Source organism: Bombyx mori, chromosome 27 (genome assembly GCF_030269925.1).
Source record: "Bombyx mori chromosome 27, ASM3026992v2".
Lineage (NCBI taxonomy): Eukaryota > Metazoa > Arthropoda > Insecta > Lepidoptera > Bombycidae > Bombyx > Bombyx mori.
In genome coordinates, this window is record NC_085133.1 from 2,054,859 (window position 1) to 2,073,351 (window position 18,493).

Below are 18,493 nucleotides of genomic sequence, written 5' to 3' on the forward strand. Positions count from 1 at the left end.
CTGGGCGTATAGATGACATTTTGTTACGCAATTGTACCACAAAGTCGGTGGCATCCTCAATTTTTTCTATTGACGAGGAAGCTATTAACAGCTCTCCAGGGAGTCTTAAAGGTTCACCGTACACCGTTTCTGCGACTGTGGCTTCCAAATCTTCTTTAAAGGCTGACCGCATTCCCAGCAAAACCATGGGAAGGGATCTTATCCATGAATCTTGATGGCATATTAATGCCGCCTTGAGCTGTCTATGGACACGTTCAATCATTCCGTTTGCGCAGGGATGATATGAAGTAGTCCTTATACGCTTGGTGGCGAATCGAAGCAGCAGCCGGTTAAACAAATCGGATTCAAATTGGGATCCTTGGTCTGTTGTGATTATTGACGGTACTCCAAAACGGGAAATCCACTCCCTGGTAAAAGTTTCCACCACTTCCTCTGCCGTGATGGTGCGCATAGGCCACACCTCTGGCCACCTGGAAACCCTATCAATTGCCGTCAAACAATATCGGTATTCGTTGCAAACCGGTAATGGCCCTACAATGTCTATATGCACGTGCATGAAGCGACCGGATGGTGTGTTAAAGTTTCCAGTAGGAGCTGAGTTGTGTCTTGAAACTTTGCTACGTTGACATGCGTCACAGCTTCGAGACCAAATACGGCAGTCCCTTTTCATCGATGGCCAAACGAAACGTTCTGACACGAGGCGTGTGGTAGCACGGATACCAGGATGACTCAAGTTGTGCAGTTGGTTGAACGCGGTTCTTCGAAAGGAAGGGGTCAAATACGGACGTGGCTTACCTGTAGAAACGTCACAATAAATTGCCGATTTCGCTTCTGGAGGGCTGATTTTAGTTAGGCTCAGGCTAGAGCCATTTTGTAACAGATTTTTCAATTCAGAATCTGTAGCCTGAGACTTCGCGAGTGCATCGTGATCTTGATCCAGCGCGATGGCGTTGATATCGATGCGTGACATTGTGTCAGCAACGATATTGTCCTCGCCCTTAATATACTGTATGTCAGTCGTGAATTGGCTTATAAAAAACAACTGGTTTAACTGAGGAGGTGGCAGCTTCTCGCGTCTCTGTAAGAAAGCATATAAGAGTGGTTTGTGGTCGGTAAAAATTGTGGCATGCTGGACTTCTAAAATATATCGAAAATGTTGAACACTTTCGTATACCGCTAATAATTCTCTGTAGTAAGTCGGCCACTGTCTTTGCTGGGGTGTGAGTTTCTTACTAAAAAAAGATAGCGGAAACCACTTACCATTTACCTTTTGCTGAAGGCAAGACCCAATATGAACACTGGAGGCATCCGTGAACAGACCTAAACTAGAATTACTCACAGGATGTTGTAATAGCGTCGCCGAGGACAAGCTTTGCTTGCAGGCTTCAAATTGCTGAAGTAGCTCTGGGGACCAAGGAAATGGCCTGGCACCCTTGCTCTTTGTTGCTACGAGAGCCTCAATTAGCGGTGCCTGAAACTGAGCAGCATGTGGAACAAAACGCCGGTAGTAGTTCAGCATACCGAGAAATCGGCGCATACCTTGTACCGTCTCAGGAGGTGGAAAGTCCAATAAGACTTGGATGCGAGCCCGAGGAGGGCGTGTCCCTTCACTGTTTATGTGATAGCCCAAGAAGTTAACTTCATCTACTCCCAGAGTACATTTGGAGGGGTTAATTACAACTCCGTATTCTTGTAGACGTTCGAAGAGGGTTCGAAGGTGTTTCAGATGAAGATTCTCATCAGCTGAATGAACGAGGATGTCATCAACGTAGGGAAAACAGAAATCAAGACCCCGTGTGACCTCATCAATAAATCGCTGGAATGTCTGTCCCGCGTTTCGAAGCCCAAAAGTCATGAATGGGAATTCGAAGAGGCCAAACGGTGTAACAATTGCTGTCTTCGGCACGTCCTCCTCAGCGATCGGTATCTGGTGATAAGCTTTTACTAAATCGATGGTGCTGAAAACTTTTGAACCAGAGAGGTTATGAGCAAAATCGTGAATATGGCGCACGGGGTACCTATCTGGAACTGTTCTGGCGTTTAGGGCCCGGTAATCGCCGCATGGACGCCAGGTGTCGTCTTTTTTAATTGTCATATGCAGTGGTGATGACCAGGCACTTTTGGATGGTCGAGCTGTACCAGATTGCACCATATCCTCGAACTCTTTCTTAGCTGCAACTAGTTTCTGAGGGGCTAAGCGGCGGGGACGGCAGGCAATCGGAGGCCCATCCGTTGTTTTGATGAAATGGACCGTATGGTGCTTAACGACTCGAGGCAGCCCTGGTGGTCGTGTAATGTCTGGAAATTCTGCTAATAATTCAGTAAAAATGACCTTTCCAGATGCAACTGCTCGAACACTTGGTTGATCAATATCAGTGGTTGAGGCAATTGATGATAGTCCTGTGGTCCCATCAACTATCCTTTCATTTCTGCAATCCGGTAAAAGATTGTAAAACGCTAAAAAATCAGATCCGATAATTGCAGAGTTAACGTCGGCTATGACAAATTTCCAGACAAAGTTACGGCGTAGCCCGAAGTTTAGATTTAAATTAATTGTGCCGAAAGTCCGAATGCAACTACCATTGGCAGCGCTTAAGTCGTATTTGGTAGCCTTTCGCTTTACTGGTAACCAGTGATGGGGGAAACAACATAGGTCTGATCCAGTGTCGATTAAAAAACGGTGCTTGGTCACTTGGTCAATGACAAACAGGCGGCGGCCAATACTATGGCAATCAGTTGCCGCCATTACTGACTGCTGTTTGGGTTTTCCGCCTTCCAGGTGCAAGGAGTTACACATTTAGTTGCATTATTGCCCCACCTCCGATGATACCAACAAATTTTAGGGCCGCGAGATGATGATCTGTCACGATAAGGGCGGCTCTGTCGCCTAGATAGGGCAGCAACTTGGCTACTGATCTCTTCTAGTTGTTTGGCTAATGAACCAAGGGTTAAACTGTTCGAAGATGTTGCGGTCGAACATACCATAGGAGGAGTTTGGGCCAACTCAAGAATTTTGTCGGCTAGTTCTGACAATTTGTCAAGGCCAAGGTCAGCCTGTGCTGCCAGTATAGCTTGAGCCTGATGAGGCAAGCGGCGTAACCAAAGTTGGCGTATAATATTGTCGTCTGTGAGTGTGCTTCCTGCAAGAGAGCGTAGGTGTCGGAGGAACTGTGATGGTTTTCTATCCCCAAGTTCTTCATCACTCAGAAGTTGTCGAACTCTTTTTTCTTGTGATACAGAAAGGCGCTGAATAAGTATGCTTTTTAATTTTTCATATTTTTCTTCAGTTGGTGGGTTTGTTATTATGTCTTCAACCTCTCCAGCTATTCTTTGGTCAAGGTGACCTACAACATAATTATATTTAGTAGTATCTGTCACAATATTGGCAATTTGGAATTGAGCTTCAATTTGAGCAAACCAAACAGCTGGTTTGTCAGCCCAAAATGTAGGCAATTTGACTGTAACTCTACAAACTTTTGTTTCTCTCTCATTTCCTTCAAGTTGTTTTTGTAGCGCTGCATTTGCAGCCAAGAGTTGTTGCAGTTGTTCCTGTATTTCTTGACTGGCCATTGTTAAGAAGAAAAATATAAACTTAGTTTAATAATATAAAACTGTATAAATAATGTTAACTATACCACACGCTCAGCAGGAATTATACATATAACCAATTATAGTATTATATTACAATACAAAATGGTATTAAATTTTTTTTTAACTAAAATTAATATTAGTTAATACATTCACAGAAAAATAAAAAATTAAAGGAAATAAATAACATTAAGGTTTTTAATACGAAATTCTATTTTTTATTAGAGTCCCTAATATATAGACTGCAGCACTGATGGTGTTCGTATTAGACCTCACTAATACTTGCGAAATTGATAATTAAATTGTCGAAAAAAAAAATGTTCAGGCGTAATAAGGAAATGAACATTTGCGATTAATTTCTGTGGTTCTCCGTGGATTTATTGAAAGCAGGCTTCTATATTGCGTTACTACATCCGTTATTACGTCCGCGGCTTCAACGGGACATCTCAATTTCTCGTGTCGGGGTCACCATTTTAGGAAATATGTTGTCAACTGTCGTCGTTGCGGATTAAACTCAAACTGCAGTATAGGAAGCACTTATTTATTCCACACGCACCTTAAAATCGTATACATTAACAATCAATTGGTTTTTATCCTTTGAACCTTTTAAAAACGTAAAACACAAATTTTTATCTCATGACATTTTTCCCTCAATCTGACAGCCTGTCTTTCTTTTCTTCCGGACGTCTCCCGTTGTTAATCTGTGTGTGAAAAACCATTCACCACAACTCTATCTATTAAAAAAAACCGCATCAAAATCCGTTGCGTAGTTTTAAAGGTTTAAGCATACATAGGGATATAGGGACAGAGAAAGCGACTTTTTTATACTATGTAGTGATGTGTTGGTTTTATTATTCGTTTTTCTTTTAGGCGAGTCAGCCCGTGGTAGGCGGGTTCCGCCGGCGTAGCTCGGGTCAGGGCGCTCTCTGCGACCCTGAGCTGGACGACAGCGGGAACAAGCTGGTCGCCAGGCTGGAGGACGACGCCTTCATATCCGAACAGGATCTGGTCAGTAGCGACGGTCTCCAACGCGCCCTCGAACCGATCGAGGCAGACTGATCTGTACTTGACTACACGTTCAGATCATCCTGTCGAACCTGGTAGGCAGCGGCTTGGCTCTGCCCCTGGCATTGCTGAAGTCCATGGGCGACAGTAACCACTCACCATCAGGTGGGCCGTATGGTCGTCTGCCTACAAGGGCAACAAAAAAAACCCCAAGAAATGAGATCGGGTGATGGTATTCAAGTTGTGGTACCTGTGACCTTCAATAGGCTATTAACAGTTAGAACGTCTTTGCCAATATAGATTGACCAATTCATTGGCGTAGTTTTTGTATAAGGAATTTGTTGGGCCAACATTACTCATACTGTTGCTACGTGACGACTCGCAACCGGCCGTTTGTTAACATTACTAATGGTATCGATTACTGTTTGTTTGCATGACGCAGCTTACTACGAGTTAAATAAAATAAAAACAATCTTATGATAAAAATTCGAGTAACTGCAACTTTTACAATAGTAAAGCTCAATGTAATAATAATCTTGACGAACCAGGTCGTTTGCTTGTTTGCTTATCGTCGCTCGAAAATAAGTAGCGTCAGCAAAAAAAAGTGTTTTTTTTATGGCTATGAAAGTTTTGATGAGCCATTTAAATGATCTGCAGGAAGAGAACATCCAGATAGCGACCGGCACGCAGGAGGGTCTCCCCCGCCACGGCGCCGCCGCTGATGAGGGGCAGCCCCAAGAGCCTCAGAACGGTAAACCAGCACATTATACTACTACTAATGGTATGAGATTAAAACGATTATCGTTGAAGTTAAAATTCACCTTTAGCGTCGCTGTGCTTTGACATTTGACAAAACGAAAGGAACACTCGAACAAAAAAAAACAATCTTACACATCACAAGATTTAGGTAGAGAACCGTCTATAAATTGAACTTATGCCACGAAGCGGCTTAGCAATGACCCGCTGGTGATCAGTCATTGTCAGGTGTGCCGTATGCTCGTCTGGCTTCCAAAGATAATAATATATCTTCACAATAGACGTCACAACGCAAGTGGCCCTCTGACCAGTGCACTATTGTCCCACAACCGACCCACCACTGACTGAAACTGCAGGGCTTCGTAGAAATAGAGGATTGTCGGACTTATTCTTACATTTTTTTTATTGCTTGGAGCAGCTCACTTGGTGTTAACTGGTTACCGGAGCTCATAGACATCTACAACGTAAATGCCGCCACCTCGAGGTGGGTACTTAGGGTTAGACTTAGGGTTCAGTTTTTACAGTACAACGGCTGCTCTGCAATTCAAACTGAAACACTACTGTTTCACAGCAGAAACAGGCGGAGTGGTGGTACAGAAGAGAGCCGTTCGGATTGTCGATAATCCCAATCTCACGGATCGCTTGGAGCCTCTGGGTCTGCGGAGGGACTTCGGTTTCCTCTGTACTTTGTACCGCATGTTCCATGGGGAGTGCTCTGAGGAATTGTTCGAGATGATACCAACGTCTCGTTTTTACCATCGCACCACCCGCCACCGGAGTAGAGTTCATGCATACTACCTGGAGCCACTGCGGTCATCCACAGTGCGTTTCCAGAGATCTTTTTTGCCACGTACCATCCGGCTATGGAATGAGCTCCCCTCCACGGTGTTTCCCGAACGCTATGACATGTCCTTCTTCAAACGAGGCTTGTGGAGAGTATTAGGCAGTAGGCAGTGGCTTGGCTCTGCTCCTGGCATTGCTGAAGTCCATGGGCGACGGTAACCACTTACCATCAGGTGGGCCGTACGCTCGTCTGCTTACAAAGGCAATAAAAAAAAAAACGTGCCCGTGCGAACCCACATGATGTCCCACTACCAGTAGAAAACCACCAGTGGGGCTGGGTTCATATTTACTCAGAAAACGATGGTACCTGCCTGTGGAATTCAGGTCGGATATAAACACTGACGGCTTAACTCACGCTTCTGATGCGTTTCGGTTTGAAGGGTGGGGCAGCTGTTGTAATTATACTGAGACCTTAGAACTTATATCTCAAGGTTTGTGGCGCATCTACGTTGTAGATGTCTATGGGCTCCGGTAACCACTCAACACCAGGGAACTGTGAGCTCGTCTACCATCTAAGCAATCAATAAAAAAATCGACCTTAATGCTCCAGGTAACCCTTTCACTTCGGTAGGTGCTTCACACCAGGCGGGCCCTAATCTAGGACATAACAAATAAGGAATATAAATTTTCTGGTCTCTTTTCTCAGGTCTAGAATACGGTCCTATTTACGAGCTGGAGAAGCTCGAAGAGAAAGACAAACAGAAGCAAGACAAGGAAGATGAGGAGGAGCCGATCGGAGTATCACCGTGCGGCAGGTACGGGCGTCTTGTGTTCCAAGTGCTTTTTTTTATTGCTTAGATGGGTGGACGAGCTCACAGCCCACCTGGTGTTAAGTGGTTACCGGAGCCCTTAGACATCTACAACGTAAATGCGCCACCCACTCTGAGATATAAATTCTAAGGTCTCAAGTATAGCTACAACGGCTGTCCCGCCCTTCAAACCGAAACGCATTACTGCTTCACGGCAGAAATAAGCGGGGTGGTAGTACCTACCCGTGCGGACTCACAAGAGGTCCTACGACCAGTAAAATAACATTTAACTTCCTCAATACCGCGATTTTTAATTGGATGAAACGTGAAAGCGACATTAGAAAGAGACAAAAATTTGCATCTATAGGGAATTATTTTGTTTGCGAAAGAACGAGATAGAATATGTTTGAAAGTTGATTACGTGTTGAGTACTAGAATTCTCGTTTGATGCAGAAGGTAATGTGTGGCGGTAACATGACTTTTCTGATCAATTCTTCATGGTATTATCCTGGCGTAGACATTGGACGGTACGCTAACTCGTGGCTTACCGTAGTTCATAGACAATGATAATACCGCTGGCTTTAGATATATTATCCTATCCTATAGATAGAATTGAATTCGCTCTATTTTTCCTCACGATAACGCAAGGTTACTTAGCTGCAGAAATAGTCGGACCAGTGCTACCCAGCCGCGTCTGAAGTTTTAAATTTTGATTTGCAGGTTTTTCAAATACGACAAGGAAGTGGGTCGCGGTTCGTTCAAGACCGTCTACCACGGACTCGACACCCAGACCGGCGTCGCCGTTGCCTGGTGCGAGTTACTCGTAAGTGGCCACGCTTGTGTATCGACCTATCCTCAAAATGAGAGTGTTATTCTTAGTGAATCGAAAACATGTTTATTTATTTATTTATTTAGAGACAGCAAACTTTCACAAAATAACAATAAAATACAAAATTGCACAATAATAGACAGTCGTGTGTGACGCACGTGGTGTTAATGAGCAGGCTGTAAGAATTAGGCTTACGAAAAACTGGGGGTCATAAGGGAGCAAGCTTGCTTTTTTTTTACTTTTCGAAGCACTCGTATATCTAATACCTCTGACCAATTTTAAATTTAACGATATTAATGAATGAATGAATGATTTATTGAAGTGAAAACTTCTTTAGAATCGTTGTGATTTCAAACCGGATGCAACGGAAAAAACGACAGGTAAGAGACACAAATACAAAAATGTGTAGGATGAAGGCAGCAAAGAATGAGACAGAAATATACATACTATTTAATACAGCGCCATCTGTGTGATTTTTTAATACTAACGTGTGTATGAAAGCTCTTGTAGTGAATTTTAATTTAGGATTATACGTGAAATTAAAATATCAATTCACAGAGGGCGCTACCTTACAATTATTTACTAATGACAAAATTTTACATACACTTAAGACGTTTAGGATAATTGTATTTTAATTTTGGAAGGTTTCACTTCTACCACGTGTGAATTGCACACATGTTTTTTTTTATTTCAGACAACTACAAGCCCATATGTGTACATAGTATCATTGAAACATACTTAAAATTAACAAAACCAATCAAATAAAAAGATAGATTTATTAAAAATAATTATCAGTTGAATAAATTTCAAACATTTCATTCAACTGATACTTCGAACCAACCATTATTATTATTACTAGTGACCCGCCCTCGCTTCGCTTCGGAAACTGTAATTTATTATTGATTTCTCCACTATTTAATGGATGTTATTATACATACAAACCTTACTCTTCACTCTATCTATTAAAAAAAACCGCATCAAAATCCGTTGCGTAGTTTTAAAGATTTAAACATACATAGGGACAGAGAAAGCGACTTTGTTTTATACTATGTAGTGATTATTATTTAGTCCGCAAGTGAACCATAGTACAATGGTTCAAGGACCGACAGACATAATGTTAATTAATTAATATAATTAAGTTCGATTTGAAAAACGCAGGAGAAAAAATTGAACAAGACGGAGCGTCTGCGTTTCCGCGAGGAGGCCGACATGCTGAAGAAGCTGCAGCACCCGAACATCGTCCGCTTCTACAACTACTGGGAGGGGACCGTCGCCAAGAAGAAGAACATCGTGCTCATCACCGAGCTCATGCTCTCCGGGACGCTCAAGGCGTTAGTACCCCCCCCGGCTCGGACATGGTTCTCAGACTCTCACGGCTCAACAAGCCCTCTTTGGTACAAGGGTGAAAGCTGTAAAAAAACACCTCCCAGAGTGCTCAACTTTTTGATTTCAGTAAAATTTCCCATTGAAATGAACTCTACAATAAAACTTGCTCAGGAATTATACAAATTAAATATAATAACGAATAAGTTAAAAAATAATGCTGAATGAGATCTAACAGAGAATTTGTTTTGTCTCTTTCTCGCAATCCGATAAGTCTGAATTGATATTACATGATGCAAACGTTGACGTCACTGTACAAAAAGTAGGCTATTTGTGTAGCGTAAAATTCGAAACATTTCGTTTTGGGTGGAATAGAATTTTGATGAGGCCATAAAAATAATAATCAATTGGATAATAAAATTGGACAGCTGATTACGTAACATAAATGCTTACTTTGTGTTAGTATTGCGCTGGTAACCTCGCTAACATACTATATTCATTGTAAAAGTAATTTACTTGGCTTATTCCAACTTTTTTTTTTTATTGCCCTTGTAGGCAGACGAGCATACGGCCCACCTGATGGTGAGTGGTTACCGTCGCCCATGGACTTCAGCAATGCCAGGGGCAGAGCCAAGCCGCTGCCTACTGAGCCAAGCCGCTGCCTGCCTGTAGAGTCTGATCAGCGTACAATATTTTTGTTGTTGGTATTTTGTAGGGTCGATTGAAATTATAAACAATAAAAAAACGGTTACAAAATACGTTTTTTTTTCTTTTTTAATTTATTTACATTCATATACCAGACTGAAGTTCACCTACAAACGAAATAATTAGAATAACATTATTAATCTAAATTCTGTTTGTTTCAACAGCTACCTCAGGAGATTCAAGCGAATCAACCCGAAGGTGTTGAAGTCGTGGTGTCGCCAAATACTCAAGGGTCTGAATTTTTTACATTCACGAACTCCGCCTATAATACACAGGTATAATACACACTGCACTATTACAGAAAAATTAAACAACTGACTTGTAAGCGTACAGTACGCGTTAGGTATCAACACTGTTCACAACACATTCACTGGGTCAACTGTTTAACGAAGATGTGTGCTTTGTAAGCCGATAATTAGTGAAATCCTCAGAAGGGACTCATCCATCAGCCTCTCCGTTATCCGTAAATCATATAAGTGTTAAGGATTGTTAACCCTCGTTTGTTATTCTGACTAAGCAGAATACATTATGTTGAAAGGCATAGACAACGTGCCATATATAAACTATAGACCAGCCTTTCCCAAAGTGGGCAATAACGCCCCCTTGTGGGCGCTGCAGGCCTAAAGGGGGGCGTTAAGAGACTCAGAAAAGAATCTGGACGCTGTGTAGAGGCTTGGGAGGCGATTTGTAATTTCATCTAGGAGGACTCTTGGACACCGACTGAGTTCTCGCTATAGTGGCTTTTAGATGAAAAAATGGGGGTGCTAAAAAATAATTTATTCTCAAAGTGGGCAGTAGACAAATAAGTTTGGGAACCCCTGCTAGAGACTATAGATTATATTGGAAACTCATTATAAAAAATTAGTAAAAAAAGTATTTAAATTTTATACTTACAGATATTTGATTAAGATTAAAAAATGTGTTGCTTTGTCCTCTTGCTAGTACAGTAACAGAACAACGGATTAATTAATTTAGTTCCGAAGTCACGTTCCTCTGTCTTCAAGTAACAGTTGAGAGATGGCAACAAAACCACGAGTAGCCTAGTGCCTAATGTACAGGGTTGTGTGTTGGTTGCAGAGATCTGAAGTGCGACAACATCTTCATCACCGGCACGACGGGCAGCGTCAAGATCGGGGACCTCGGCCTCGCCACGCTCAAGAATAGGAGCTTCGCCAAGTCTGTCATCGGTATGTACGGCCAGCCCTCGCCGCCCTCCTGGTGTCAGAGTGTCTCGTTCATTACCGGTCAACTTTCAATTTGACCGAAAGAGACGAAATACGATGAATTTAGAGGAAGAGGGTAGACCTAAGAAAAAATGAATGGATTGCGTGATAGACGATATGTGTAAAAGGGTAGGTACCACCAGCTTCCCTATTTATGCCGTGAAGCAGTAATGCGTTTCGGTTTGAAGGGTGTGGCAGCCGTTGTAACTATACTGAGACCTAGAACTTATATCTCAAGGTGGGTGGCGCATTTACGTTGTAGATGTCTATGGGCTCCAGTAACCAATTAGCAGCAGGTGGGCTCTGAGCTCGTCCACAAACTCAGCAATAAAAAAAAGGGGAGTGAGCGAAGAAATGGTATATGATAGAGGAGTATGGAAGGAGAAAACACGTTGCGCCGACCTTAGGTGATTGGCAGAAGGGCAGGAGAATGACCTTGTTAGATTAAGTTGCTAATTATTAAGACTGCACCCACAGACACAGCCCACTGAGTTTCTCGCCGGATCTTCTCAGTGGGTCGCGTTTCCGATATCCGGTAGATTCTGCGAAGCACAGCTCTTGCTAGGGTTCGTGTTAGCAACGTCATCAGGTTTGAGCCCCGTGAGCTCACCTACTAGTTAAGGCGACGCTGATATAGCCTCTCAAGGTTATCAGCTTAGGTAGGAAAAATAAAATAAAAAAACGTGTGGCACTCGAGAACTGCCGCGGTAAAGCTTTTGCATAGCATTTTTTATCAACTTATGCAATTATAATTAGACAATGATAATTTAATATAAAAACAATAATAAAACAAGACCACGCTGTATTAAACATTAATAAAAGCAAAACATTAACTGTCCCCTTCACACTCATAAGCTAGACCGCGCGAGCGAGAGATGGGCAGACTTTTCATGATGCGCATGCAGTGTGACGTCACGCCAAGCGCTTATTCACAAACACTACACAAGCGCAACGTGTGAATGTGTTGAACGCGAGCTACATAGTAGGCGTAGTGGGGATGTCAGGTTATTTTCGTTACGGAATTTCTTGATTCAGTCGCCGCGCTCAAAGCCCGCGATAAAATCTAAGCAATAGCTTAAAATTAAGAGTGTCTTCGGTGCAGGCACACCCGAGTTCATGGCGCCGGAGATGTACGAGGAGCACTACGACGAGTCCGTGGACGTGTACGCGTTCGGCATGTGCATGCTCGAGATGGCCACCGGCGAGTACCCCTACAGCGAGTGCAACAGCCCCGCGCAGATCTACAAGAAGGTCGTCTCGGTAGGTCCCACTCGGCATACCTCGACACGGTGCCGCCACCGAGCTGTACTGTGCTACTAAGCACTATTTACTGGAAGATGGAGCGTATTGACTAACACATTATAGACACCTCCATTGTGCTCGTGCCTGCTGTGATGCAGTCGCGGCTCGAATGGACCTCAAGTCTGGGCGGGTGGCGGCAGCCACTCTATGGTGTCTAAGTTCGGATAACTATTTAGTAACAGATGGGCCGTGAATTCGTTCACTCATGTAGAGCAAAAACAATGTAGTTTTTCAATTTAGTCCACAATTTTGTCAAAATAACCAAATCAACTGTTCCTACCGTAGTGTTATTAGCCTTACTAATGAATGTAATTCTATCACGTTCATAGTTTTTGATAAAGAGAGAGTTCAACGAGTAATTATTTTAATCCAGTTATAATTAAGTGTTGTATTCATTAATATAGACATTAAAATTGTTCACAGGGCGTGAAGCCACAGAGCTTGGAGAAGGTCACCATCCCCGAGGTGAGGGAGATCATCGAGTCGTGCATAAAGCCGAATAAAGTTGATCGGTGAGAGGACTTGACCAATTTAACTAGATATTCCAGTTAATGCTTAAAAGAAAATAATCGATGTTCTTACTATTAGGTATAGGACGTTTCGCTGAGATATAGCATCTATCGAGTCAATCGTATCTGAGTGGTGTGTGTACTCATGCCGGTCGATATGAAACTCTTGATTTTCTTGAAGTCTTGAAGTCATGCATGCATGCAAGATCACATACGAGACACGTCCACACAGTTGTCGGCCTGCTCGCTGCAGTAGATTATCCCGCAGTCTTTGGTACTAATATACTAATATCTCCCCTTATTTCTGACAAACGACAAGACCTTCAAACGCTTCCATTTCAAGAGTAAAATGCTAGTTATTATAATGAAAGTCTGCCAGCTTATCTCAAAAAGATAATTTGGATGCGACTGTTTGCTAATTTTAATTAAAAGTTTTCAATAAATTTATATAAGCATTATGATTAACAGGCCAAAAGTGAAAGATCTGCTAAACCACGAGTTCTTCGGCGAAGACATTGGACTTAGATTGGAGATAGTCGACCGAGACCTGGTCACGTCCTCGGACGTAACCAAAATACAGTTCCGTCTCAAGATCATCGACCCCAAAAAACGGTGAGATCAGTTTTCGCAGATGTGATGAAACCTGTTGAATTGTACGCAATGTAACGCAATCATGATACTCGAGGTCAATGACCCCTTCGCTTCAAACGAGGCAACGGAATTGCTTTCAAGAGTCTGGTTATAATCGAGACTGAAACATGTCTACCAACGTTACCTTATTGAAAAATAAAACCAACAGCGAAAATTGGAAACTACCTTCTTTTTTACTTAAAAGTCTATTGAAAATGTAAACGAAAGTATAATGGCAGGTCGTACACGCACAAAGAGAACGAAGCGATACAGTTTGAGTTCGACGTGGAGCACGACGACTGCGAGGAGGTGGCCAACGAGATGGCCAAGACCGGCCTCATCATGGAGGAGGACACCAGAATCGTCTCCAAGCTGCTGAAATCGCAACTCATTAGCTTAAATCGGTGAGTCCTGTAATAGATGATAGGCTAATGCTCCCGCAGCTTTCAGATGCTGTACTAATATTGAGAATATTTTTGAAAATATCTTTGTTAACCCATGTCCACACAATGCACCCCAACTTCCACCCAATGTAGGTCTCTTCAAATGTACCCCTTTTTTGTTTTTCCTTTTTTTTTTTTAAATACATTTTAATGCAAATAGAGTATGTCTGCATAACCCACTTTATTCGAGTGGTAACTTTTGATTATTTGTTTACTATTAGTATGCCTTTACACACAAACAGACAAAGAGAGGACAGTTAAAACACCATGTTCTCCAACACAAACAATTTTTTTTTCTGTATGAATAAATACTTAATGTAACTAAAGTTAGTATTATCTTCTGTCTTATTTTTTTAGTAGGTATTGTTATCCTATTATTTCGTTCAATTATCAAATAACAAAACAAAAAGGAACAAACAGACCAAATAAATATGACATATTTGTTTTATAAAAAAATAAAAATAATATTTAAAAGAAGTCTTCAAATTTTCAAGAATAAAATAAAAAGGGTCAAAAAAACAAAATAAATATGTGTCATAATCTATATGTTGAGGTGTCGTTGAGAGCTGTGGTGGGACGACCACCAGATGGTCGGCTGCTGGTTGTTCTGCAGTGACGCACCTCTGGAGAGTAGGATGACTTCACCTGTGACGTAGCAAGGGCTGCAATGCCCATACGCAGCGCTCCCTCAACAAACTTTTTTTAAGGGGTTTTATGCCCTGTAACTAAGAACTAAGACCTTTAGGTCAAGTCTTATTTTAATTTTAATGAAAACCTTTTTTATATGAAAAATGATATTATGATATGAAATGAAGTTGATTAATATGAAATATGACATGAAATGAAATGAGATGAGATGATATGGGATGAAATATAATCTCAGTAAAATGGTAGTCATTTACTGAGTTTTTTTCAGTGGACGTTATGTAAGATCCCGAGAAGTTACGTCCAGCGGATTTGTTTAATTTTTCCACATTTGTGCACTTTCACAGATATTAAACAGTTAATAAACCATCGTTATTACACATTTAAACCGGAAGAAACACTAAATAGACAAAATAAAACAAATCGCTCAATTTCATTCCTCGTGTTCCCGCCCAAAAAGTCTTTTCCCCTCAACAAACGAACCCGGGGCTCAGGGTCGCGAAGCTAACGAGACGATCGGTTTTACATTCGACTCGCGTGACTCGTTTAGTCCAAAAATAGAACAATCAAATATTTTGCTAATCCATTGTCGGTTATTACAACAAATCTTTGCGATATCAAGATTCTAATTCGACTTGTTGTACGAGAATCTTTCGCGAACAAATGGTTTCTATCAATGCTATTCCTTGGTACAGTAGAAACATATTTTTATAGCAGTCTTTCGTTTGTGTATCACGTGACACTGAAACGAATGAACCTTGGTTCAGGGCTGTCGCTTAAATTTTAATTTAATATCGATTGTTGAACATATTTATTAAAAAAAAAAACATTCATTCATTTTTAATATTTTGTTTAGTATAAAAGTAATAAATATTTCAAAATTTTTTTTAAGACTTGTGCGACTTATCTCAAGCAATGTACCTGCCCAAATGCCGTCATCCGCCTTGTGCCGTGAGGTCTAACTTAAATCGCACCATATAAAAACTTCCCAACATTTTTTCCCGGTTATATGGGTTCAGGATATTAGGCCGTAGTGGTAAATACACTTTTGTCACACGTTTGCAAATTTTCAATTGAATCGGACCTCTTGAAATTAACTAGAATCGCCTTGAAAAATTCAGTTACATAGATTCAGTGCGCACTATAAGATAGATACAGTACAAACTGTGGAGGGTACAGGTAAGGAACACACCATCTCAGTGTATTAAAAGTGTCCGCTGAAAGTAAGTCAGTTAAGGTGGGGCCACTGTAGCAAGTGGAAGGATTTTAAAAACAGCGCCTTATACTACCACACTTCACTCCAGTCCAGAATATTAAATCCAGAATATTATTATCCTGTTTAAAACTGCTATATTAATATCATTTGCATTTCCTACATTAGCTCTATATCGGTGAGTCTTCCAACCAGGGCCGGATTTAAACTGAATGCCGCTCCAATCCGCCCCAATACATACTGAAATTTTACTTAAACTTATAGTTTATATATTTTATTTTTCAAACTAATGAGTTTAAAGAAGTTGTCGTGGCCTAACAAATAAGACGTCCGGTGCATTCGTGTTGAGCGATGCACCGGTGTTCGAATCTCAGGCGGGTACCAATTTTTCTAATGAAATACGTACTCAACAAATGTTCACGATTCATTTCCACGGTGAAGGAATAACATCGTGTAATAAAAATGAAACCCGCAAAATTATAATTTGCGGGTTTCATTAAATAAAAAATATAACCTCTTGAGTCCGCGCGGGTGGGTACCACCACCCTGCCTATTTCTGCCGTGAAGCAGTAATGCGTTTCGGTTTGAAGGGTGGGGAGCCGTTGTAACTATACTTGAGACCTTAGAACTTATATCTCAAGGTGGGTGGCGCATTTACGTTGTAGATGTCTTTTGGGCTCCAGTAACCACTTAACACCAGGTGGGCTGTGAGCTCGTCCACCCATCTAAGCAATAAAAAGAAATATTGCAGAAACTATTATATGCTATATATTCCAAAAAACATAAATAAATATTTGTTTTTTTTTCTGACAATTATAAATTTGGCTCTAAGGGTGACTCATAATTATACCTACCTAATTATATTACATAATTATAAAAACCTTTTTTTCGCTTTCAAAATTTTGCCGCCCTGGGCACTTGCCCCTACTGCCCCTAGTGTAAATTCACCACTGCTTCCAACAATAACTTGCTGTTTACAGATGGACACTTTTTAACTTGTACCCTATATAAGATGGTGGTCCTTATCTCTAAACTCCATAGTACACATTAAAAAAAAAGAAAAAAAAAAACTGCACTGACATTGACAGTGCCGGCCCTGTGACAGCAGCCGCGCAGAACCGCTCGTAGTCACGACAACACAAACATTCTTCGTGCACACGCGATGCCTTTCTTCGGACGTTAACTTATTCACGTAATGTTTGACGGTTCAATGTTACGCTCAGTTTTGAATCTTTGACGTTACCCGCGACCGGACGGTTTCATGCGAGACCGCTTCTGTACTGACCAGACCGGGCGGGGGCAGATCGAGGATCAGGGGGGGGGGTCACCCGGGGGTCATAAGGAAAACAATTTAATATCGGATTTTGTTTGGAAATCGCGCGCTTTGGACTGTGACTGTCTGATTGTGAATGTTGCATAAATGTTTTTTAATCATTACGCTTCGTGTAATCTGGGTGTCGTTAGTGGAATCAATGCGGATTGCTTTAAAGGTACTTTTTGTCGATACCTAGATAGATATATTCAAAATAGTTTTTTACTCTTGAATTTCAAGGTTATTTGTATTTTGACTTTCAGATGTAAACTTTAATGACAATCAAATTGAAATAAATAATTTTGAATTATTTTAATTCGTTAAATATTGTTTTAGCACTTTAACGTTACCCATAAAACTATTATTTATTTGTTGTTTTATTTTCGTCGGTTTTCGTGAGTCTTAAACCTTATTAAAAGAACTTAAGTTTTAAATTCGCTTGCCATAAAATTTTATGAAGACATTCGGAATACCTTTTTTCATGGTCACAGTTAGTCTGTGATTAAACCGTAAAAGTACTTTTACCCCTGCTTATTCTCTGGTAGTATAAGGGACTATTCCAACTACTCAGACCAGTAAGTGAGCTTACGGGCTCAACCTGACAGAGTTTTGCTGACAATGGTCCTAGCAAGAGCAGTGCTTCGCTGACTCTACCACCGGATCGAAATCGCGGTTTTAATTATGTGGTATTTGTCTGTTTAAAAAAAGAGTTTGATCCTTTCATATTCCAACTAAGCCATTCTAGTACTAAAATATATAATGCTAACCACACATTATAAACTTTTATAACATACAGTGCCATTGAATATGCGATTACATTGAACGCTATCGAACAAGGGTATTACTGTATTATTAAGAAGAAAACATTACTCAATCATCAATGTATGTATTCTTTCTTGGATAGCGTATTGTTTTACTGACCTCCTATCCCTGTCTTCCATTCTATCTGATATAAGACCAACATTCCTGGTTCAATTTCATCGCAATTGTTTTGTTATTGAGTTTGTTATCATCTATTGGTATAATATAGATGGAACACACAAAATAATTGCAGCGTAGTTGGCACATCGACCCCCGCGTTCTTATCACGTATTCACCTCAACAAGTGGGAAATTAGGGGCGGGGGATAGGAACCCTTTGGCAGGGACAAGCGGGTCATAACTGGACGTAAGACTAGTGTCACTGATCCTCTGTTTGCTTAGTGCGAAGTTTTTAACGTTCTCGATAGCGTAAAAGTTAACTCGAATTTGTATGGAGTTGGAACGTTTGCCTACGTTTGCCGCTAGGGGCGCTGTTCCAACTGCATACAAATTCGAGTTAACTTTTACGCTATCGAGAACGTTAAAAAACTCTCACTAAGCACACTGATACCGAAATGTAACTACTTCGATCTCTAAAGCCTGTTTCAATTGTTTTCC

At 41.2% G+C, this 18,493-nt stretch overlaps 1 protein-coding gene across 11 annotated transcripts in view; it reads left to right on the forward strand.

Moving 5' to 3' along the window:
- The window catches only part of LOC101738244 (serine/threonine-protein kinase Wnk), a 72,385-nt gene that overhangs the window by 25,564 nt on the left and 28,328 nt on the right, over positions 1–18,493 (forward strand). For 10 of the 11 annotated variants that reach the window (XM_038021020.2, XM_038021015.2, XM_038021018.2 and 7 more), the window contains 11 exons: positions 4,459–4,596; positions 5,251–5,344; positions 6,839–6,947; positions 7,662–7,764; positions 8,929–9,101; positions 9,963–10,073; positions 10,876–10,985; positions 12,124–12,281; positions 12,747–12,835; positions 13,301–13,444; positions 13,702–13,866. In XM_038021020.2, coding sequence (XP_037876948.1) covers positions 4,459–4,596; positions 5,251–5,344; positions 6,839–6,947; positions 7,662–7,764; positions 8,929–9,101; positions 9,963–10,073; positions 10,876–10,985; positions 12,124–12,281; positions 12,747–12,835; positions 13,301–13,444; positions 13,702–13,866 — 1,394 coding nt within the window. Of the gene's footprint in view, positions 1–4,458; positions 4,597–5,250; positions 5,345–6,838; positions 6,948–7,661; positions 7,769–8,928; positions 9,102–9,962; positions 10,074–10,875; positions 10,986–12,123; positions 12,282–12,746; positions 12,836–13,300; positions 13,445–13,701; positions 13,867–18,493 lie in introns of those variants that run through there. The other variant, XM_038021024.2, reaches the window with a different exon arrangement.